At 41.0% G+C, this 25,449-nt stretch overlaps 1 protein-coding gene across 1 annotated transcript in view; it reads left to right on the forward strand.

The window, feature by feature from the left end:
* The window catches only part of ANK3 (ankyrin 3), a 333,563-nt gene that overhangs the window by 205,861 nt on the left and 102,253 nt on the right, over window positions 1–25,449 (forward strand). The window contains exons 19-23 of the mRNA XM_078076917.1: window positions 2,231–2,329; window positions 2,416–2,514; window positions 3,034–3,129; window positions 7,514–7,586; window positions 7,748–7,810. Coding sequence (XP_077933043.1) covers window positions 2,231–2,329; window positions 2,416–2,514; window positions 3,034–3,129; window positions 7,514–7,586; window positions 7,748–7,810 — 430 coding nt within the window. The remainder of the gene's footprint in view (window positions 1–2,230; window positions 2,330–2,415; window positions 2,515–3,033; window positions 3,130–7,513; window positions 7,587–7,747; window positions 7,811–25,449) is intronic.

The raw sequence follows: 25,449 nt of genomic DNA on the forward strand, positions 1-25,449 counted from the left end.
ATAGGGGTATAGAGAAGGGACCAGATCAGACGGGTCCAGTAGCCCATTATAATGACTTAGGGTTTTACTAGGAATTAGATGGAGAGCTATGAGGATGAGTAGAAACTGAACATTAAGATTCTTAACATGATTCAATTTCTTTAGTATACTTAGCACAACAGCCTTTAGAAATTGTTGCATCATTGCTTAGGCACACTGACTAAAAACCTGAAAAGTTTCTTTTTTGAATTTTTTTTTTTAAAGATTTTATTTATTTATTTGACAGAGAAAGAGAGATAACATAAGCAGGGCGAACAGCAGAGGGAGAAGCAGACTTCCCGCTGAGCAAGGAGCCCGATGCGGGGCTCGATCCCAGGACCCCGAGATCATGACCTGCGCCGAAGGCAGACGCTTAACCCACTGAGCCACCCAGGCACCCCTAAAAACCTGAAAAGTTTCTTAATATTTAGATTTTAAAAATATTTTCTGTATGTTTTTAGCTTGGGATTAATCCTCTACCGCGAAAGTTGGGAATAATGTTACTTCAGTTAAGCTAATTGTACTGAGAACCGATTGGAGAAAACCTTTTGCATGCCTCCCCCACTGAGCAGCATTGTGATTCCTGATGCGATAGTCTGAGTTCCTCAGTATCGAGAAAGAAGCCTGCAAAGTTAGGCAAGTCAGTTCTGGTTACCAGGATAGGATCTCCTTCATCATGCGTGGAGCAGCTTCAGGGGCTGAAAATCAGACTCACGTACATGGTTATGGCAAGCTTTAGCAGTGGGAGTCTGGGCAGCACTGACTGTTCGGTTTGTGGAGCGGAATCTGACCAGAGTAAAACTCTTTAGGGCAGCACATCCTGGTGAGATGTCTTCACCTTCCACAATCAGCTGTGGTCTGGGCATGCCCTTTTCAAATTCAGATATACCCATTTGCTAGCACATCTTAGTCAGTTTGGGCTGCTATGACAAGAATACCGTAGAGGCGACAAACTGTCATTTCTCAGAGTTCTGAAGATTGGGAAGTCCTAGATTAAAATGCCAGCAGATCCCTTGTCTGGTTTGCAGGTGGCTATCTCGTGCCTTCTTATTGTAGCTTCACGTGGCAGAGAGCAGAGAGAAGAGGCAAGCTGTCTCCTATCTCTTCCGATAAGGGCACTAATCCCATTCATGAGGGTTCCACCTAATTACCTATGACCCGGTTACCTCCCAAAGGCCCCATCTCCAAATACCATCACACTGGGGATTGGGGTTTCAGCATGGGAATTTGAGGGGATACAAACATTCTGTCTATAGCATAGAGTCACCATAAAATACAATAGTGCCTACCATATGAGGTACAGACCCTTGAAAACATGGATGCCCCACCTCTCCCCCCACACACACTGAGAAGTGTTTTTAAAAACTCAGTCCTCTCCCTTTTGTCAACCTGGTGCTGCTAGTGTCCTCATAAACAGAAATTAATTGCCGATGCTGAAATTGCATGGCGGTGTCTGTTACAATGTGGCCATCTGGAAAAGTATCTGGAATATCCTTATTTTAAAAAATAATTATACACACATACATAATTTTATATATGTAAGATATATATTTTTAATAGATACAACTTATAGTTCCCCAGGGGTCAGTGGATATTAATTTGGGAAGCAACTTAACTGCTTTGTCTGAATCAGTTGTTTTCAAATTATGGGACCCTAGCTGGTAAGCAGGAGACTTTAACTCCAGCATGTATACCTGGATCAAGTTCACACTTCTCAGACCTCCTGAACTCCCACCAGCCTCTTCTGCGTTCTGATAATCATCTGTTACCTGGCATTATCATTTAGCCACTTCATGGGTTTTTTCTACCTCCATTTTATGCTTTTCAAGAGTAGAGTGATCAATAAATCCTAGTCTGCATCTGTCCACAGAACATTCTTCCTGTCCCTCGACAACAAGCCACTAAATCGCTCTGTCCAGGCTGTTGACTGGGCCATGTTTCCTTCCCATCTTGAAAAGTTGGTGTGAGAATAAAATGAGCTGATGCAAGAGAGAGCGCTTTGGGAAGTTCAGTAACTACTTACATGTGATATGGTATTATTTTTATATCTCACACTAGCTCTCAGAAATATCAAGGGCATCATATATTTATGTAGGGGAAAAAACTATGCCAGCTCAAAAAGACAGGTTAAATAATACTTTTGCTTCTATTTAGGGTAGCTGTTACTGAAAGTATACTTATGAGGTTTCTTTTCTGAAAAATGTAATTACAGATGGGATACACACCTTTACATGTGGGCTGCCACTATGGAAACATCAAGATTGTTAATTTCCTGCTCCAGCATTCTGCAAAAGTTAATGCCAAAACAAAGGTAAAGACTTTTCTTCTTTGTATCCACCATCAAAGTCACTGATTTTGTGTCCAAGGAAGTAAGAGTCTTCCACCTTCCTTCCGCAGAATGGGTATACGCCGTTACATCAAGCAGCTCAACAGGGACACACACATATAATAAATGTCTTGCTCCAGAACAATGCTTCCCCCAACGAACTCACTGTGGTAAGAGTGAAGGGAAGGGAAGAGGGAGGCTAAGGGAAGAGGGAGGAGATGGACCTGGATGCTGGGATCTTCTTACATTTTTCATCATGCACCAGTGTCACTGTTTTACTAAATGGAACGTTCAGTAGAATTCAGGCCAAAGGACAGTAGCTATATTGTGAGCCGTCCAGAGAGATGTGATTAGTGCTTCACCCTTAAAAACTACAAACCCATTGCCATCTAGTAGGAAATACATATACAGAAAGAAAAGCATGTTTGTCCCCTTGATAACTTAGAATGTTAAGAAGCCTTTTGGATTCCATGTGTAGCAGCCAAGTGTCTGCTGTGTGAGTGGGAACAGGTTAGGTGGGTTTTGTGCAAGGCACGTCTCTAATGAAATAGTGTTTTGTGTATGACAGTGGGTGGGACCAACGAGACACCCACCTGCTGTTTAGTATGGGCAAAACACGTGGAAACACACAGACACCGAGACGCGGGGAATGACTTCTTAATTCCTTGTCCTCGTTTCCCTCTTGCCAGAATGGGAACACTGCCCTAGCCATTGCCCGGAGGCTTGGCTACATCTCAGTGGTCGACACCCTGAAGGTAGTGACTGAGGAAACCATGACCACAACTGTAAGTAGCAGACGCCGGACCTCGCCGCCCTGAGAGCCAGCTCTCACGCCGTCGATTTTCCGGGGCTTTTGGGAGATGAACCTACTTCCCCCCATTCACAGACTGAGCACCACGCCTCCAAATGCTGTCGCCTCATTGCTGACAGCCGGCATGGCAGCTCTCGGTTCGGACATTGAGACACTAAACACTTAAAGTACCTTTTTAAAAGTTGCATTAGTAGCTATAGAGTGTTTTGTCCCATGGAAAGCTAAACGTACGCATCTGTTTGTTTTGATATAAAAACATTTTTAATGAAATGAAGGCAGAAATATTTTAACATCCACCTTTGGCTATGTGAGGGAGTTGAAGATAAGATGGTTCTTTAAAATGTTATGACTCATAAATAATGGATACACTGTTGTCATTATTGTAAATGCATTTTTTTACAGTGTCAAAATAAAACATGACAGAGAGGATCAGAACTGATTTTTGTCACCACTCTCACTGCTCTTCCATTCAGCTATTAGAGTTTTCACAGGAAAATATAGATGTTTTGTTAAAATTACAAATAAATCTTTACCAGGAGGCCTTATTGCGTCAGATACATTTTTACAAGCTGCAGCCTCTAGGATAAGTCGTTTCTTATTAGCACCATCTGGAGCCTTTGAACTGCGTGAGGATTTGGTAACTGTGGAAGCAAGAGCAGATATTGCACCATATCAGAGGCTAGTTGGAGTTATTCCTGACTCCGTGACTCAACACACATGCCTGAGACTGGCTCCGTACAATGTAAACTTAGGACTCTGGGACATTGGGTATTATCAGCTCTGCCTCCTTTTCTCATCCACCACCTTCTGATGCGAAGGGAGGCATAATCAGCATCTGCAAACAGTTTGTACACACAGTGCTTCATATAAAAAAAAAAAATGGGTTGAAGGACTCTGTAGTAACCTACTGGTTGAATTATTTGGCGATGTAAAGGCTTTAAAAGCTAAAAAAAATAAGCTTGCTGATCTCAAGAGAGAAATTATGCAGTTTGCTGAAAAGAAAGCAGTAGCTTTAATGGGCTAGGGCAATGGTTATGAACCAGGGCATGTTTCTAACTTTGAGGTATAGTTTGTATAGAGATAAATTACTACTATATTGCTTTTATATATACCTCTTGAGTATTTCATGATTTAAAAATCTGTTATTAAATTCTTGAGAAAAGAGTTTAAGCAAATAATGTTTATTAACTTTAATCTTATAGATACTCCCTTTGCTTTCTCTAGAGTGGGAAAAAAAGAGGGAGAAGGACAAGGTATTAAACAATGGTCAAGTGTCACAATACTATAAAAGATTTGAAATCACTGCAGAAAATATATAAAACTTCTTTTTCATTGTTAGAGAGTTGAAACCTATATAATCGTTCAAAATATAATTCTTGCTTATTGAATGTAAATGATGTTCTCACCCATTGGGAAAGTTCAGAATGTTTCTTGAATATCAAAGATGCTTGAGGAGCACACCTGGCTGGCTCAGTCGGTAGAGTGTGTGACTCTTGACCTCAGGGTTATGGGGTCAAACCCCATGTGGGAGGTAGAGATTCTTAAAAATAAAATCTTAAAAAAAAAAAAAAGCTGGAGGAGAAAATAAAGTTAAAGACAGAGGAAGTAAAGTTATAGCCCGAGAGGGGCTTCAAGGCTCTGGTTCCAAGTGAAAGAACAAATATGGGAGTCAGGCCATATCACTCGGTGTCATCCACTGAGTTGTCTGGTAATTTCTGCAAGAGAGAGAAGATAGGACTCATGCTTACAGGAAAGATCCAGTTTGCCTAATGAAGTAAATGAGGCTTCCACCAAATGAAGTGCTCACATAGATTGGAAAAGAGTCCACTGAAGTCCCTAAGTCTTAGTCCAGCATTGCGGTATTTGAGACTTTATTTCAAGCTGAGACACCACCTTGTCAGCTGTGCTTTTAGCGGTTACATGTAACCTGGCATAGATGAGAACTGGCAGATTTCAGGGTGGAGTCTGTGATCTTGAGCTCACTAACCACAGTGCAGCCTGCACGGCCCCTTGCTGGGGCCCCAGGAGCCATTGACTCCATAAGCGGACATCCAGTTTTTCAAAAACCTTAAAAAGATCCATCTTCCCTCTCAGTACAACGTAGGACATGGCAATTCTGAGAAAGATGGTTGAGTTAGTGACATTACAATCATGGCAGAGTAGGAAACTGAGGACCTAGAAGCTGACATTCAAAAGATGAATTAAGCATTTAAATTGCATTGTTTAAAATATTCAGTTCCCTCATTAGCAAAGAACAGAGGACATCTATCTCTCAGATAACTGGTTTCTAATACTGTTCTGTAATAAAGGGAATCAGGGCTCCTTCAAGAAATAGCTAAATCTAGATCTGGGGAAGGAAATATGCAAGATGAACCTGGAACATCTTGTAGTGCCAAAAAGTAAGGAAGTGTCTCCCCACCTCAAGTAAGTAAATCAACATGGATACACACAGTTATGGGGCTGCGTCAGAAGGACACAGGAGTCAACTGAAAGAGTTCCCAGTGGCCAAAGCTGGAACAATTTAAAATAGATGATAGATAGATAGATAGATAGATAGATAGATAGATAGATAGATAGATAGAGCAAAGTATAAAATAAATTTCCATGAGTCCATACTGATACAGATAAATGACTGAATACATGGGGAAGAAGAGGCAAATCAGGCAAAAAAAATTCCAAACAATTTATGAAAATACTTCACCCTCAAGGAGGTATAGAATGTAATTCCCCCTGCTTAAGGCTGGGCTGAGTATAGTGACTTCCCTGCAAAGGAAACAGTATGGAAAGGGACATGGGGGAAATAGAATAACTTTACAGCAGAAAAACCTGACAAACACTGCCTCAGCCAGGCGACCAAGGTCAACATCAGCACTGGTAAATCCTGTTGATGGTATGGACCCTTGATACTATGTGATGAAAATAGCAATTTACCTCTGTGGTCTTCCTCCCCAAAACATGTAACCCAGTCTAAACACGAGAAAAACATGAAACAAATCCAAACTGAGGAACAGTCTACAAAATTCCTGACCAGTTCACTTCTAAACTGTGAAGGGCAGGCGCCTGGGTGGCTCAGTCGGTTAAGCGTCTGCCTTTGACTCAGGTCATGATCCCAGGGTCCTGGGATCGAGTCCCATGTTGGGCTCCCTGCTCAGCTGGGGGGTCTGCTTCTCTGCCCCTTCCCAGGCTTGTGTGCGTTCTCTCTGTCTCTCCCTTTCTGGCTCAAGTAAATAAATGGAATCTATAAAGACAGACATACATACATACATACATACATACATAAAATAAAATAAAATAAAATTTAAAAACTGAAGGTCATTAGAAGCAAGGCAAGTCTGAGAAACTGTCACAGTCATAGGAGCCAACGGGGGCATGACAGGTAAACATAAGGTGGTATCTTGGATGGGAACCTAGAACAGAAAAGGGACATTTGATAAAAATTAAGGAACTCTGAATAAAATATAGACTTTAATTAATAGTAATATGTGAGTACTGGTTCATTAATTATGACAAATGTACCATAGTTTTAACTACTGAGCTTTTTTTTTTTCAGTTGCCTTATTTAAGTACGTATCTTCCCTTGTACCATTAGCCTTTCATATGCTCAGAATAAGAAGAGGACTTGTTTCAAGTCTAAAACATTAAGTCATTAATATTTTTAACAAGTTGTCAGTGTCCTTTGGATGGATACAAGCTATATAGGTAAAAAGTCATCAAAGAGCAAGTAAAAAATTCACTAAGGCCTTTGCTCTGTAATATATAGTTCTTTAAAATTGCATGGAGGTGAAAATGATCTTTCAAATGCATAACCTCTAAAATATTTTCTGCATGGCATAGTTGAAAAAATTGTATAATTTATGCAATCTCAATATTTTATATTTATTCTAGGAATTAAAATGTACATAAAGAAGGGGAAGACAAAATTAATGGCTGACTTGGCACAAGCAATAAAGACACAATGCTTGCTGTTCATTTGGCTTATCTTCAGCCAAGACTTTTAGTGGAATGAGGTAGCAGGTTCCTCGGACCATGAAAAAGTGTAACAATGGACTAGGAGAGGCGATATCTCTCTTCTCTTTTCCTTTGAAAAGCCTCATTAGGGAGCTAAATCTTTTAAGCCAGTTTGCTTTACCACTAGAATTCTTTCACCTTATCTTTCTTCTTAGCAGTATATATGGTGAAGACCTTAATGCTAAGGGAAAATTTTCCTTTTGTCATTTTTATGTGAGAGCTTCATGATATTCAGCACATCAGTCCCATAATAAATCAACTGATTAATTTAGAAAGAAATGAATAGTCTCATTAAAATGTTCAGTCTGCTTACACTAAAGTGACTGCTTTTTTATTGTTGTTGTTACTAGACTGTCATAGAGAAGCACAAAATGAATGTTCCAGAAACGATGAATGAAGTTCTTGATATGTCTGACGATGAAGGTATGAAAACCACCTTTGTGTTCATAATTAAGAGTGACTGTGTATCTGTTTCCTGAAGAATGTTTATTGCAAAAATGTTTTTAGAAGTGTTAATGTGTTTTGTTGTCATAAAGAGGGTATGCATTTTCCACACACTTACACTGTTCACTTAAATCATGCAGTTCGTAAAGCCAACGCCCCTGAAATGCTCAGTGATGGTGAATATATCTCAGATGTTGAAGAAGGTATTTGTAACCTTTTACTGTAATGGAACTTAACTACCAGCTTTATCTTCCATTTCTTATCTTCGAAATGTAACACTTCCTTGAGTTACTAACTCTTCACCTAACTTCCGATTATTAATTTATGTACCATTTAAAAGATGTATATATGGTATTAGTGGTTTCTTTAAAGCCCCTCTCCTTGAATCCATTTTCCAGCTTGGAACTACAAGTACATTAGTATCACTAATGACGTGGATTGCTTTCTATTTGTTTCTATTAAGCAGAAAATTGATTTTTATTGTTTACATTTGGAAACCTAGAAGAGGAAATCTGATTAATGTTTACAGCTAAAATATTTTTTAAAATAAGTAAGAGAAGGTACCTTATAGGTAAGGAGCTAAATGCTCATTGTAAGGTTTACTCTAAGCTTAGTAGTAAAAGCAGCTTTTGAACTTGAACCAATAATGAAAACTCAACCTGAACAAAATTGCTTTCAGAATATAAATTTTCAGGCGCCTGGGTGGCTCAGTTGGTTAGGCGACTGCCTTCGGCTCAGGTCATGATCCTGGAGTCCCAGGATCGAGTCCCGTATTGGGCTCCCAGCTCAGCGGGGAGTCTGCTTCTTCTCCCTCTCCCGCTACCCCCTCTTGTGCTCTCTCTCATTCTCTCTCTCAAATGAATGAATAAAATCTTTAAAAAAAAAAAGAATATAAATTTTCAATATTGATTTCATGAAAGAGATCAAAATATAAATTATTGTAGCTGTACTTCATTTGCTTAAAAGAAACTACTTGTTTTCTGCCTTATTTAAAAAATCAAGGGCGCCTGGGTGGCTCAGATGGTTAAGCGTCTGCCTTCGGCTCAGGTCATGATCCCAGGGTCCTGGGATCGAGTCCCGCATCAGGCTCCCTGCTCAGCGGGGAGCCTGCTTCTCCCTCTGCCTCTGCCTCTCTCTCTCTCTCTCTCTCTCTCTGACTCTCATGAATAAATAAATAAATAAAACATTTAAAAAAAAATCAATATTTTCCCAGCTCATGATGTATAGATATACTAATGAATGATATTTTAAAAGTTTCATTGGAAAATTAGCATTTTTACAGTGAATAAATATTGTAAAGATGGCAAATTTTGGAGTTTTGCTGGAGTAATGAAATATGTACTTATAGTAGAATTTCTAGTATATTTATGTTTTTTTCTTACACCACCTGACTCTCCCAAATGACATCCATATTTTGCCACCTCTCATGTGTTTTTCTCACAGATCAGACTCAATGTTGTTAGTCTTTCTCTGTGCTTAGGTAATTTTCCCTATTTTAATTATTGGTTTCTCCTTTGAGTTGCACAAATTTAAATGAACATCTAAAATAGTGGGAAGCCTACATAATCCAAAGTGAGTGCCTTTAACTTTTTTGGCATCCAGTGAGTGCCTGCTGGAAGTGCACTCTGGCCAGGAGAATGCATACCTAGAACAGCTAATGCCTTGGTGGTCATTTAGGAACCTGGACAGAGCTGTCTCATTGTTCATAAATGTTGTTTTGATAAATGTTAAAGGTTTTTACTCATTTTTCTTTCCTTTTGTCTAAATCATCAGCTATATATTTACTTGTTTTATCCCCGATTGGATGTTTGTATCATCTTTAGGACTTTAAGAATAATATGCCTTGCTGTCATATTATATTTGAAGGCCTTCTTATGTAAAGTTTGCTGAGTGATTTCTTATGTGCAGAAGACAGAAGGAAAATGTTCTCACATAGATGTGTACGCACACAAAACATGTCAAAAGTATATTTTCAAATGCAATTTCGTGAAATATGACAATCACAGACCTAAAAATTTGCTAGTTTTGGACAGAATATCCAAAATAGTTGCAGTGATGAGAGGCCAAGTTTGAATGGAGTATATAACAGCTTTATATACATGAATAGGCAAATAATTTCCCAAAAAAGGAGAAATTTTCAATTGTTTCATTTGAAGATAATTCATCTAGCCATTTAACTAGAAATGACAGTGATTTCTTATGGATTTATCTCAGCTTGGGAGTTTGAAATTAATAAACAAATTTTAATTCTCATTTTATTCATCTTTCTTTAAACTTTTTGGCACTTGCCTTATGGGTGTGCCCACAGGCTATGAGAATTAAATGTCTATTGGTTTCATAATGTTGTAGAATTTAATGTTGGGAGGAGTTCCTAAAAGGTCACTTCAGCTGTCTATGCTAGAGTCACCTCTATAAAATCCTCTCTGAGGAGGTCTTTTGCCCAGATGCCTTAATGACAGAAATTCCCTAATTCCCAGCTTGCTTATTCCACTGTAAACAACTCTGACTTTAAAAATTCTTCATGATTTCACTAAGTGTCCTTCTCATTGATTCAGGCTCTGATATATTTGGCACTATTTAACACAAAACTGCCTCTTCCATGTGACAGTCCTTCCTTCTATTTCTCGTTAGTCTGTTTTTCTCCAGGTGTATTATCCCCCTCCCTCACCACTGTGGCTCTCTCACTCTTGTCTCCTATGAACATTGCAGGGTGTCCATTTCTACCTCAGATGGAGGTGACCAGAACTGAACACAGTATTCCAGGTGTAGTCTGATCAAAGCAGAGGCATGCAGGGCCATTGCTTTGTCCATGGACGATATTACACATCTATTATTGAAGATTAAGACAGTTTTGAGGTTATAATAGCCACTTAATTTGACTCCTATTAAGACCACTGTCAGCTGATGTTCCTAAACTGCTTACATGAGCGCCAGGAAGCCACGTCTGCCCTGTCACGAATTTACATCGTTCTGTGCTGCATAAACTAGCATTTCTGTATTACTCCAAATCCCCCCCCCCATTTTAATTCTAAAGGGACCCCTACAGTTTTAATGATAGCTTTTACTTCTGACTCATTTGCCTTATAGTCTTGCCAGCACTTTGCTACTTTAGTTGGATTCGGAGCTGCTTGTTTTGGTAAGCCCTTACAGACTGGGGCGAATGTTTATTTCCATGTAACCACAGGGATATTGTGAGTATCTGTCTCTAAAGAACCAGTAAGAGATCATCACACTGGTATCCTAGGGTACTGAGGAGATCAGCAGCTTTTAAAAGCAAATAAAAATGAAAAGTGATATATGCTGCCAGGTTTTCTCAAGAAAGAAAAAGAAGAATGAGTTTGAAATATGGAAAAATATAATTTTAATTCCATATTATAAAAATTGAGTAAATATTAAGGGAATGGTGCTGAGAGTAATCTTTCTTGTCCTTTTCCTTTTTCTTCTTTGCTTTCTCCTTCTCTTTCTCCTCTTTTTTCTGTCCACTATGAGAAATTAGTATAGGTAAAAAATGTTTGCATTAATTTCACACACTAAAAAATCAAGAAAACAAATCTAGACAATGTTATGAATTAATGACCTAGGGGAACAATGGAGCCAGGTTACAGAGTAGAACGAAGGCTGAAGTATCAGCAAAGTAGAGCAATAGAAGTAAAGGTGATAAAGCAGCCTTATCTAAGCCACATATTACCTAGGTAGGGGGTAAGCAGAGCTCTGAGAGGACCAGTGTCTTAATGCCCCACTTGTCTTCTTTCCCAGAAAATATGTCGCATACATGTAAAATTAATATACGTACAAAATTAATGTTGGTTCTAGTGCCAGTTACATCCTTAGGTTTTGCAATTCAGTTTGCAATTTAAAAGAAAGAAAAGAAAAGACGAAGAAGGGAGGGAAGAAAGAGAAGCAGAGAAAGAAGAGAGAGAGGAAGGAAGAAAAGAAAGAAGAAAATTGAGATTAAGGTTCAATCTGTCTTCTATTTTGAGTCCCCCTCCCAAGAGATTTTAGAGTTGGCTTTGGTTCAATGCTGACTTTAAATTATAAATTCCTATCAAGTATATTTTGTAAAATTTTAAATAATGTATAAAATGTTGTCTTAGCTTGCAGAATTCTAGGTTGGGTTATAGTGACAGATTTAAAGAATGAGAAATGGAATTAAGCCATGGGAAGTAAAAACCAGAGGCAACTCTGTGCAATATGACTCTACTGAACAGGTTTGGGAGACAACTGGGTAAAACTGGGAAGAATTATTTAATTCTCAGCTACTTACAATTTTGATAGGGCTGCAAAATCTCACTCAGGATCAAATGCAAACAATGAATATTAAAAGGAAAAAAAAAGTAAGAGGCTAAGTACACATGTGGTAGAAATAATTATCAGATAGGTAGAGGTTTGAGACATAAGAAAGCAATAAAATTTCATCAGGTGTTAGAATGACGTGAGGCATGAGGAGAGTCGTACTCAGTCACCTTCGTGCCAAATTCAGTGCCCAGTGAACTGACTCGGCATCATGTAGCCCATGCTGTCCACTACACTCATGAGGTAGCAAAGCCCACATAAATGTTGAGTAGCTTGCCCCAACCAGGTTAGCGGCAGAGCTGAACAGGAAGACAGATCAGACAGTCTGGGTCTAGATCTTCTCTTTCATTGCTACTCTAACATGATCTGTTTTCTTATCTACAGAACCTAAGAATATATTGTTTTTTAAGCTTTAAAAAAGAGAAAGCTTGGAAAAGGAACAGATCATGGTCTTGGAAATTATCACAAGATAATAATTACCTTTCAATGACCTTGATAAGACTATGGTAGGAATAGTATACTTTCTTCTGACCATCTTGGTAAAAGAAATATGCAGACCAAGATGCAAATTCCAGGAAAATAAACATAAACATAATTTAGAATAGATCTTAAGAACTCAAAGCAAGTAGTTTTAGTAAACGTATCTGAGCCTTCTCAATTTGGAGAGAATAAGTAGAATTTGAATGGCACAATCTAAAACTCAAAAAAGTAGGAGAAATTACTTTGGGAGACATGAAAATGGATATCAAGAAAATTATCAGAAAGATGTTCTTTTAGGACCCTTTCTCACAAATGCCTAGGACTATCCTGCTTTCCTAATCCCCTGGGCATGCTAATAAATAAATCAGGCTATTAAGTGTTTAGCTTTATAGATCTGGAAAGAAGCCTTGAAGACTAGCCTGCCCCAGGTGGTCCAAGGGGGTGGTGGTTGTTATGCAGAAATTATTCCTCACCTGAAATGTTATCATTTTGCAAATACCTGTTCAATTATAACATCTAGCCTTTTGCCTGATATTTCTCTGATTACAATTGACCTTTCAAATAGACATTGCATAATTGCATGCTTCTCTCAGTGATAAAGTCAAAATGAAATACCAGAAGCAGAGACCCAGAACCTAGCACAGTGCCTGGTACACAGGAGATCTTCACTATGTGTTTGGGCGGTTACATCGCAGTGGAGGGAGACTCAAGGAAAAGCAAGTTTTATGGGTTTCTGAGAACAGGCAGGATAGAGAAAATTTGCCTGTCATGCCCCTCTTCCTTCCAATAAACACTTTCGTGCCGAGACAGACCTAGACTACGGATTGCATCAACAAACTACTTTATAATGACACTCCTAAGGTGTTTCTGTATCTCAAAGAATTTAAAGAAATTATCAGCAAAAGAAAAAGCTCTGTGAACTGGGGCAGAGGCCTTTATTCTAAAACACAGTCCACCCTGTCTTTGGTATCCTGTCTTTGGTTTGGGAATTGTTGGGTGATTTTGATCCACACTGTCCACCTACCCAGCACGTACCTGATGTTTCCATCTAGATTCTCACAGACATCTAAACTTATCATGCCCTGGACACCTGCTCCAAACGGAGTCTCTTCCCAGGCTTCTCCATCCTAGTGAGCGGCTCCATCACACAAGCCAGCCCTGAAGTTATGTGTAAATCTCCCTTTTCTTAGCACTCAGGCCCAGTCCAGCAGCAAGTCCTAGCAATCCTTCCAGAACCCATCTCACGTGCCTCTTCTCTGCCTCCCCACCGCCACCGCCCAAGCCAGTCCCACCCGTGGACTCCCTGCCGTTCTCTTGTGGGCCACTGCAAGAGCCTCTGCACTCTGTCCACTTCTTTCCCTGCAGACTGAGATTTATGCACAGCATCCTCAGCAGTCTTTTACAAGTATAAATTGGATCATATCATTCCATTTCCCAACTTAAAACCCTCCAAAGCTTATAGTTACATTTTTTTTAAAATTCCTTCATGGTGTTGCCTATAAATAGCTCATTTGTTTTCATTTGTCTGTGATATTCCATTGTCTACCTCTACCAGAAGTAATTTATCCATGCTACTTGGACATGGAACTGTGGCTCGTTTCCAATTTGGGGCTGTTGCAGACAAAGCTGCTACAAGCCTTCTATCTGCCCCAGGTACACGGATGCATGGATTTCTATAGGGTACTCACCGAGGGCTGTAGTCGCTGGGTTGTAGATTATGCAGAGACAACAGAACTCATCAAAACTGGGTAACACTAAACTAGAATTCTAAAATTAGATAGTGAGGCTATAAAAGAAAAAAAAAAGGGCAAGGGGAAGAAAGACATAAAGTAATTACCATGAGGGAGGGAGGAGGAGGCTGTGATCGGGATGGGATGAGGGAGGCTTCTAAGGTGCTGATGTTCTAGTTCTTGACTGGATACTATTTGTTTTGTAACAGTTTGTGAAAATATACTTTTACATTTTCTGTACTCATCTGCATGGTTGCTGTATTTCATGATAGAAGTAGCCACCCTCTCTCAGTAATGTGTAGCATAAATACAAAACTAAGATAAAAACCTCCTGAGGCTTTACATCGCACTTGACGTAAAAGTCGGGCCCTTCCGTGGTCAGTAGGTTCTGTGTGATGTGGCCCTGGCTACCTCTTTTTCGCTGTCCTCTATGTCCACACTTCTTAACTGCATCCTAATACTCATCTCGAGGTACTGGTCATTAATTTCCAAGGGCAACACGTTTTTTCTGTTACAGGCCAATGGTAAGTATTTTCAGATTTTCACACCACGTGGTTCTCCAGCCCAACTACTCAGCCCTGCCTTTGTAACACAATGGCAGCGTGAGACAAGACCTCAACAAATGGGCTTGGCTGTGTGACAGTAATTGATTTAAGGGGCGCCTGGGTGGCTCAGTCAGTCAAGCGTCTGCCTTCGGCTCAGGTCATGATCCCGGTGTCCTGGGATCGAGTCCCGCATCGGGCTCCCTGCTCGGTGGGGAGTCTGCTTCTCCCTCTGCCTGTCGCTCCCCCTGTTTATGCTCTCTCTCTCTCTGTCAAATAAATAAATAAAATCTTTATAAAAAGACCCAACAACTTGATTTAAAAAGTCGGTGGGAGACGGATTCAGGCCACAGACTGCAGTTTGCCAATTTGTGATTAATTTTGTTCATTTTCTTTTAAAGTAGGCAGTTCGCTCCATGGGAGTAGACCTGTCTTTATCCCTGTCACAACATTTAGGACATATACAGATAGGTCCTCTTCCACAGATGAGTGTACCCATGGGCTTAAATCCACACATTTATTTGTGTCTGTCCCCTGACAAGATTCCATAGAAATGAACACTCAAAACATCGTAACAAGGTACTTACCCTTTATTGAGCCCTTTCTGTGTGCCAGGCATGAATCTATATACATTTGATGCATCATGTCATGTGACCTTCACAGTGATCTCTGAGTTAGAGACATCGGTATGCCGATTTTATTGATGTGGAAAATCAGTTCCAGCAAGGTTAAGGACCTTGATCAAGATTACACAAATCAGTGCAAGGGATTATACACGAATCCCTGCCCTTAACCTCTGCTCTGACATCCCTGATGCCTGGTCATTTAGATACAGTCTCACAACAGTTAGATTATTGCAAATTTTAAATGAGATCATGTATAAAGGGTTTAGCCCAGAGATCTCAGTGACTATTAGTTACAAGGCACCTTATCTTGCTGAGTTTTCTCCAAGTAGTCGAGAGAATTATTGGTACTATTATTACTCCAATCCACATTTATTCTTCATCTAAAGCCCTAACTTGAAGTGCTATTAGTCTGATTTACATTAAGGAATCTGAGGCTCAACGGGTTTGAGATATTTGTCCAGGTTTACATAGTCAAGGAAACTGGCATTTGAATTAGGTTTTTTGCTCTGACTTTCTACTCAAATGAGATGCGGTAGAGAAGAATAGATAAAAGTGACAAGGAAATTCAGAAGAAGGGGAGATTACTGAAGGCCTCAGGAAGGAAGTATATCAAGGAATAGATAGAATGTGGAGAAGCAGAAATTTGGGGGAAGGTGGAAAGAAGTGTTCCAAATTCAGAAAATGTCAGAGATGGGGCACGTGGTTGGCTCAGTTGGAAGAGCATGCAACTCTTGATTTAGCAGTCGTGAGTTTGAGCCCCACTCCCGGTGGGGTATAAAGGTTACTTAAATAAATAAAACTTCAAAGAGAGAGAGAGAGAGACAGAAAAGCAGAGGACCCCGCAGAAGAACTCAGCACACAGGAGCTGGGGAAACTGAGCACCGACCTGAATGGGGACCCCAGGAAAGGGCAAAGGGAGGACAAGAAGCAGTTCTAGAAAACTCCAGGCACATTGACATGTACAGAGGAAGAGGAATGCCAAAGGATATGGAGGGGGAGTGGTGAACAATAGAGGAAGAAAACCAGAAAGAAGAGTGGGTTCTAGCAAAAGCCGGGGAGAATCCCTGACAGGGTCCAGTCAGCTGAGCGCAGGCGATCTGCGGATCCCTGGTGATCTCGGGAAGCCGCCGCATCCGTGACACACTGGATATATAGACACAGAATAGAGCAGTTCTCATGTAGCATGTGTGTTTTTTTCCCCAAGAAGCTGTGACAGAATGAGTAGCTAAAGCAGCTGGTGGAAGAAATAGACACACGGATTGTCTTAAGGGACAGCAGGGAATGCAACATGTTTATTGATTAAGGTCAATAAGTGGTTTTTTCATTTGCCCAAAACAAGTCGTTGAATATGCTTCCCCCCCCCCCCGACCCCCCATCCTCCAGTTATTTGCGTTCCTGCCCACCTACCTGGAGACTCTGACCTGCTTCGTGTGGAAGTGGGTCCTAATCTGACCACCCCTGACCCTTTCCCTTCACACTGGGACCCCTGCTGCAGAGAAAAGGAAGTGGAACACCAGCACTGGCCATGGATGGGGAAGGGGACGGCAGGGTAGTGCCGAGGGCCGGGAATGAGAGGGGTTGGAGAAGCAGGGGAGACGTTACAGATGGGAAAGGGTGGTCTGACCAGCTGGGCCAGAACCACAATGAGGCTAACTGACAACAGAGCCCACCCGTCTTTACCTTGTAAGCGCACATCTTTTAGGTAGAGGTAGGAAATATAAAACAAACCAACAAGCACGTGTTTGTTGCCCTGCACAAGGAAAGGCAGCTTGGGTATAACATTAGAAGGGACCAAATGCTTGCCCACAGAAGCTTGTGAGATCCTGATATTCCTGTACACCCAGGGACAGTGATCATCATCTTGCTGTGCACAAGCTGTCCTTATACGCCTACATAAGGAAGAGCCAAGGCTAACGAGGTCTGGATTTGGGGTTGAAGCTAGACAAAAGTAGCTAACAAAGAATATAGAAGAATTAATTGTCATGACACTACCACCTTGAATTAAGCTACCCATTTCTCTTTCGGTAAGAACCAACATTTTAGTGCCTGATTTCACAGGGCTAGTCTGTGGCTAGTAATTTATTCATTGTCTAGTCTTCTTTACAAGTGGCATAGATTTTAGATAATGAGAACAGTGTGCGTAACCTTATACTTCTTTCTACCTGGATTCTGTCTCTAGTCTCAGGTGTTCATGTGACCAAGTCAGGGTAATCTGATTTAGATGCCGGAGGGCAATTTCTGGATTAGGGTTAAGGTGTATTGATAAGAATGATAAGAATATGAAAAAGTTACAGCATCTGTCCCAACATTGTCTTTTTCTACCTCTTCACAGGAAGGACACTGAAATCGTTTTCCTTTCTGGGATGAGTTTGTTTATTAACCCAACCAAGATCACAGGGGACATTTTTCATTGCTACATCTGGAAGAGTTCCAAGCCTGAGTCATGCATGCTTATTTAGAAACTATATCTAGCCTGGATTAAGGAGCAGTTTAAAAACTGCGATCCAGTTTTTTTTTTAAAAAGAAGCACATCTAGCCACAAAGACTAGAATAAATGTTTGAGAGTAAAGAATCAAATGGACTTTGTTTGCTCTTAAAAAAAAAAAAAAAAACCTAGCCTGAGCAGAAGGAGGCCTTTGTTCTGTGGGAAAACAACAGCTTGCTCCCGTTGGTTATGAGATGTGCAAACTTTGCCAGTCAAGCCTTATTCCTTTTGGCCACCGAGGGGGGCTGGCTCTTAGAAGCACCTAGAGCGAAGGGGAGGGGAGGCAGAGCATGGGACATGGCCTCCCCCAAGAGGTGCATGCAACCCTTAATAACACATACTTCCTTAGCCTTCTTAAGACCACCGATCTCACCCATGGCTCGTCTCTTTTCTCAACTTACCCCGTTGTTCTCATTGAGAAGGAAAGCAAGAAAACATTACATTCCAGAATGTAGTTAGCAAACTGTTTTGAAAGAACCACGACCACTGGCAGAAGGTGCTGGAAAACAAAAGGTTTCCGTGAAGGGCCCGCATCTGCTCCTTCCTGGCTGAGGGAGCTCGCTTCCTTTTTTACCTGGCGCCGGGGCGGTGGGGGGGAGAGGGGGGTGCGGGCAGCCTCGCCCTGAGCCTCCACCCTCCCAGAAGGCCGAGCTGGGCCTCCAGCCTGGCACCGAAGAGCCTGTGCTACACGCATGACCTCATGAACTAGATGGTGCAATTCCGTCAGCCGCACATCACCTCCCCCTTTTATCAGTCTCTCAGACGGTCACAGGAAACCTTGCTTAACCTGAGCGCTTGCTCCAAACTGCAGTACGTGCAGATCTGGAATCTAAGGAACTTGCCATTGTTATTTGTGCAACTCTAGGGTAGGATCGGACCCTTAGAACAGAAGTCTGAGCGCGTCGGGCTCCTAACATGACCATGCTCCCTCTTCCATCCAGTCCCCGCTCCCTCGCTTTTCCGAGAGTCAGAGTAGCAGGGGATGGAGGGAAAAGATGCATGAGCAAATACTGTCATGTGGATTCTCTAGGCTGAAAATGTATTGTCTAAACACTAGGGGGGATAGACATCTTTTGACGAATGCTTTGAATTGATGGAAAATGTTTTCTCTTCAGAGTTATCTGTATTTTTATGTCCCTTATTTGAACCTTCAAAAAATAAAATATGCTGAGTCTTATTTGTCTCATCTCTAAACGGGTTAATTATACCACAAGGAGCTGCTGAGAAGATGAAAAGATATAACATACCAAAGCATTTAGAACATTGACCAGCACAGAGTAGGTGCTCAATAAACGGCAGCCCCCCCCCCTTTTTTTTTATCAGACAGAGGCAACTATCAGTGAATCCTGCTTCTGCTATAGATTAGAATTATGGTGGGAGAACATGAGAGGAAGAGGGAGAGCTTTGAGGGTTTGGGTCTTCAGTGATTGTGTGTGTGTGTGTGTGTGTGTGTGTGCATACTATATATGTATATACATATGTATGTATGGGTCAAACGAAATGAGTGCATTTTCACCCACTGACAGACATACGTTGCTTGTCACTTGGATGGCAATTGTTATACTATAATCCAACTTCAGAGACCCTACAAACATGGCCCAACATGGCCCTCACTTCCCACAACTCAGTTGCCTATCACTTGAATAAAGTTGGCTGCTTGCTGTTCTCAGAACATTCCCCCTCTTTCCCTCTCGTGCCACGTCCTGTGGCTGGGGACGGCCTACTTCCCACTTCCACTCCCCTCGGCCTGTCTTCACTCATGCACCTCCGTTCAACATCTGCCCCACCTCCTCAATCAAAGGTGATGCCCTCTTCCTGGGAGCTCTTGGACACGTCTGTGATTACCCATGCACATCCTCTGACACGGGTGTGGTGGCGAAGAGCTTGGGCTATCCCAGACTCTACCACCTTCTAGACATGTGATCTTTGAACAATAACTGCACCTCTCTGAATCTGTGTCTTCATCTAGAAAAGGGAAATGAGAGTACCTGCTTCATGGGGTTGAAGAGTAAATGAGATGTGCATATAAAGTGCCCAGCACAGCGTCTCACACATGCAAAGCACTAAGTCAATCATAACCAGCAGGAGACATAGTACAGTATTTCTATTATTGTTTGTGTCCCGGTCTTTATTGGAGACAAAATGCCTCAAAGGCCATAGTTGGCTTTACTTGTAACAGAGCCTAGCCCAGTGCCCTCCTGTCTCACTGCTCAAAGTGTGGTTTGCAGTCCCCTGGGAGCTCGTTCCACGCGCAGAATCTCAGGGCCAGCCTCAGACCTGTGGAGTCAGTGTCTGCAGTTTAACAAGGTTTTCAGATGATACAAACGTGTGCCTGGAAATTTAGAAATACTGCACTCCATTCACTGAGTTCCATTGCTGAAGCAATTTTAATTACTCTTGTAATTCCCAGCAGGAAAATAGATACTAATTCTCTCGAATCAATACTGCCATTAGATAACTGTCACTTACGTGTAAGGATCCCTTAAACCAGTGCTTATCACAGTGTGTGGTTCTTGGACCCGGAGCAGCAGATTCCCTTGGGAACTCGTAGAAATACAGATTTTCAGGGGTTTCTGTTGCATCCTACAGATTGAGAACCACCACTTTAGAACACTGGGGAGCTATTAGAAGTGTCACATAAATAATGTTCATCTCCTTCTTCCCGCCTTGTGATTTTATCCCTCCTGTTCCATCTCTTAAATAGTAAGGTCACATAGCGTAAAGAATTGAGTTTCCTCTCCACGTTTGCCAAATATTTGCTGGTGCACATACATATCTTCACATCTACCTGGCAGACCTGTGTGTGTCAAAATACCTATTCTGGTATGCGGAACACAGCCTATATGACTTATCTGCAGTCATATAAGTATGACTTATATGTATATATAAGCACACATATAAGTATGCAGTCCCTGTATTTGGTTTTGTTTTATTTTGTTAATTTTATTCATTCTTTGAATAGGTGATAGATGCACATGGTATAAAATTCCCAAGGTACAAGAGTTTACCGTGAAAAGTAAGTCTCCCTCCTTCTCCTCGCTCCAGTAATATAGTTGCTGCCTCCAAAGGCAATCACTGAATTTTCATTGCACACGTTTATTGAGCACCTACTGTATGCTGGGCACTGTTCTGGGCACTGGATGTGGAACAAAACAGACAAAAACCTCTGCCCTCACGGAGCTTACACTTTGGTTACCAATTTCTTATAGTATTTGTTCAATAACATAACATATTACAGTAGTTAAAAAGTGGGGCTCTGTAGTCAAACCAACTGACTTTGAATCCAGTTTTACCCAATTTCTAAGTGATCGTGGGTTATCTGCCACTCTGAACTAGGTTTTCTTTATATTGAAATGGGGACAATTCTATTTCATAAGGTTGTTACAAGAATCGCATGAGATAATGCTTACAAAGCACCACACAGTGCCTAGAACATAGTAAATGCTCAGTAAATACTAGGGGTGATTATAATGGTGTGCTCTCATGCTACTATTCTATAAGGTAGACTAGACATGCTTAAAGGATTTGTTTTCCCAAGTTTGCATTTCTTTTCTTTGCTATGTGGTGGTCAAAACAATCACTTTTTTTCAGAATAAGCACACTAAGTTTTGATCATTAACTATTTGTGAGACTATTTGCTGAGTTCTATTAAGAAAGCAAATCCTAATAAATCACTAGAGTCTAGATCCTATGTTCCTCTGTATTCTTTCTAATCTAGCCTTTTTTTAAAATCCCACATGATTTGAAGGTTTTCTACTATTAGTTCATTCGAAGGTGTAATGTATTATTAACTGCAACTGCATAATGTTACAAAGTATAATACCTTGGGAAGAAGATTGTGCATTTCATAGCAGAGGAATGAAGCACTTCTGAGCAAAGTTTCAGACCATGTAACTTGGTATAGTTACCTTAAGGAACTTTCTTTATGATTCTTGTCTCCAGACAGAGGGGAAAACAACTTTCAACCCCTAGGAGAGCAACAAAAGTATTCCTCGGTGATGATCTTAAGATGGAAAACAGAAAAAAATGACATGCAAAAAAAGAAAGAACTCCTAGGGCATGAAGACACTTTTAAATATTAGCCAAGAACTGTTTCCTCTATTCAGCATAAAAGGGCTGATTAGTGGGCACAATGTAAGATTGTGGGGAAGTTGGGTTAGGTACATTCCGTCACATGATAGGAGGACTAGGAAGAGGGGATAGCTGGAAAATTGAAGTGAAATGCCTCAAACAGCTTTTATTATTTGGTGAATGGTGGGATTGAGGTAGACTGGGGTGTTTTGTGTTCTCCTTTAAACATTTTCCAGACACTGGTATTTTATTATCAGAAATGGATTAACAATGAGAACACCAGTGCTCATAATTTTAAGAGGCATAAAGTCAGTACTAAATAGATGAGGCTTCCTCTGGTGGCATTTACCAGGGTAGTCTTCCTGGACTTGGTCTGTGCTAATTAGGTAGCACGCTACAGAGCTAACTCTCAATTCACTAGGGATGCATTAAGCAATCAGCATGTGACCTCTTTGGCCTACCTTTGGACCTTGTCATTTCTCATTCCTCTCTGTTTCCACTGCTTACTGCACTGTAATGACACACCTCTAAAATCAGTGGCTTAATTTATTATTATCTCCCGTGGTTGTGTGAGTTAACTGGGTTCAGCTGGATTCTTGAGCTCTTTGCTGAGATTACAGTTGGGTAGCAGCTGGGGTGGGAGCAATATGGCAGAATGTTCGATGTGGTATCTTCAGTTATAGGTCTGTCAGCCCCGCAAGGACGGCCCTGAAACAGCTGAGGGCTAGCTGGGCATCTCTCTCTCTTTCCATGCTCCCTATGGCTTCTTTGACTCTCCTTACAGCATGGTGGTCTCACGGTAGTCACATGTCTTACATTGGGATTGGCTTCCCCTAAACTAGCGTTCAAAAGAGAGCCAAGGAGAAACTGCAAGGTTTCTTTGAACTAAAATGAAAAGTCATGCAAAATCACTTTCCCTGCATTTTATTGTTCAAAATTGAACCAGCCCAGATTCAGTGAAAGAGACATGGTTCGTGGTGGGGGTGGGGAGAAAGCTTCTTTAAACGCTAGCTGCCACACGCTCTTCACCACAAAATACGCAAATTTATCTACAACACAACTGTTAGAACACTGCACCAAACACTTCAAGGAAACATAAATCCACACAAGTGCTTCTTAGTAAGTGAAAATGTGTGATTCTTGCGAATATATATATATTTCAACTAAATATATCTGATATTCTATCAGAGTTGTCCATTATCTTTGTTGGCTTATCTATGTTCAGGCCTGTTGGTCCGAAGCTATTACTAATCAAAATATTTTTGGGTTGTAGAATGAATTAGAGGCCGTTAACAAGCTGTTCAACACAATTCATGTCATTCCTTTCTAATTTTTGGTATAATAGTGTGTTGTACTGTACAAAATTATAGAATATTTTGTTTATTGAAAGGAGAGTGAGTGTGGTCTATTATTATTCATTCAATCCATCAGTCAACAAATACTTATTGAGTACCTAGGAGCCAGGCCTTGCGTTAGACAGTGGAGAGCAGAGACGTTTGCTGCTGTGGTTGGATTTTGCCTTTGCCACTATCAGCAGTAGCAGTTGAAATGCTAACTGTATGAGTTCATGCATTCAGATGTTTGGCCACCAGAGAAAGCGGTGTTACAGAATAACACCAACTGTGCTGATGAAGCCCTTATTCTGTGCATTATTTCATTGAATTCCCGCAAGAGGGCTGAGATTAGAGGCAGAGTTATTATCCCAGGTTCGTAGGGGTGGAAACTGTGACTCAGAGTAAACAGTGTTCCAAAGGTCACCTAATTAGTAAATAATGAAGCCGGGATTTGAATCCAGAGCACCGACTATGCAAAACTGCCTTAAAGTAATACCATCGCCTGGGTTCCTACTTTCTGAAACCCCTTGTAAAAAATGTTTTCACCACGTCATAAGGCTATTTTAATGAATCTTTGGCCAAATATATTGATAGCTCTCACCCCCATTTCAACTCTGGGCATCTTTTGGTTTCATAGTGACCATTTTGGAAGTCTAAGAAGGATGGGTAAAGAAGAATAGAAACTTAACTTTATTAACAGTTTACTGTATACCAGTCATCAAGCTTGGCATGCCAGAGAGTGCTAAGTTGCTGTGGCCTGTAGATGAGCAGAAAATCACAACCACCAGCCTCTTTATTTTTTTTCTCACCCATCCCCCCACCCACCTCCCCTCTGCAACCACCAGTTTGCTCTCTGTATTTAAGAGTCTGGTTTTCTTTGATTTTTGTTTTGTTTTGTTTTTACTATGCTCTTTAATAAAAGCAATGATGAAATCCAAAAATATTTATGGGGCTGTTGCAATATGCCAGGTTCAGGAAGAATTTGGTTCCTAATCTAGCATGGATCTTACCCTCCAGTGGGAGAGACTAAACAGACGTTTTCCCTGGCAATACACTCTGATAAGGGAAGCCCACACGAAGAACAGTGCACTAACTTAAGATGGTGAGTCCAGGACAGGAGGAATTTTAGAGTCAAAGATTGAAGAGATTACTCAGGTGAAAAAGAGGGATAAAGGTTCCATCAAGAGTGCACGCTATGTAATGGTTCAAAGTCTAAAGAGTTTTGGAATTCTAGGGACTGAAATAATTCTGTATAACAGACGGGCAACAGGTGTGCTGGACTGGCCAGGGAAGGCCTGCCGAGAAGTCAAGAGGAAGGAACCTTTTCATTGCAGTCCTTGTTAGGAAGCTTGACTGAGTGGCAGTCATTGAATGAGGCTTTGCTAAGCAGTTTAGATCTTAAGTGCAGATATGGAAAACAGATTAATGTTTAGTCATTTTTCCATCTTAACCATGACTTCCCCTTCCATTCTTTGCAAAGTTGGAAATTTCTTCTTTTGCTTGGGAATATTTTTCAGTACATTTTCAATACATATTTTTCTTTTGCTTGGGAATATTTTTCAATACATAATTCAAGCCATTATAAATGGCTTCCCTTCTATTCCTGCAAATTTACCATGTTGATTACAGTCAGGCTGCTCAAATTAAAGCCCCGGGTCTCCTGTCATCTTACTATTAGATGGGTCATGCATTCATTGATCTCTGCATTTATCCAGGAAAAACAAATGTGTTCCCCACTTCATCGGTTCTACAGATTCAAATTTCTGTATCTTTAGAGAACAATCCAGCAGATAGACACACTCACGGAAAAGTGCTGTAAACCACTTGTTTCAGCAAGACCGTTCAAAACCCTTTACTTAGTGTCTAGCCTAACTTTCCATCTAGTCTGAGAAAAAAGCCATTGAAATCGCCTCTCAAGCGTACCCAGATGGAGGATGCAGAAGTCCTGCTAGTTTTTTCCTCCGCTGCCAACACAAACAGGGTGGAGCAGCTCAAAAGGGAAGCCAGGAGTCCCAGAGAGAGGGAAACAGTGTAACAGCAAAGTGACCGAAGCTGCGTCCTGCCCTCTGCAGCAAAGACCTCTTGGCCCCTGCTTGGGCGCTCCCCGCCGAGCCCTCTCAAGGAGGGAGCACCAGGGAGTTCCTTTGAGGGTGTTAAAGAGCCGAAAGAACTTGTGCCCAAAGTGAAGCAGACATCCACTTGCTTTTTCCAGCTCGTCTCATTTCTGCTCCTTTCTTCCAACTCTTGATAAAAAGCAGTGGGGATTCGTGTATCCTCCAGT

This window comes from Halichoerus grypus, chromosome 7 (assembly GCF_964656455.1).
Source record: "Halichoerus grypus chromosome 7, mHalGry1.hap1.1, whole genome shotgun sequence".
Lineage (NCBI taxonomy): Eukaryota > Metazoa > Chordata > Mammalia > Carnivora > Phocidae > Halichoerus > Halichoerus grypus.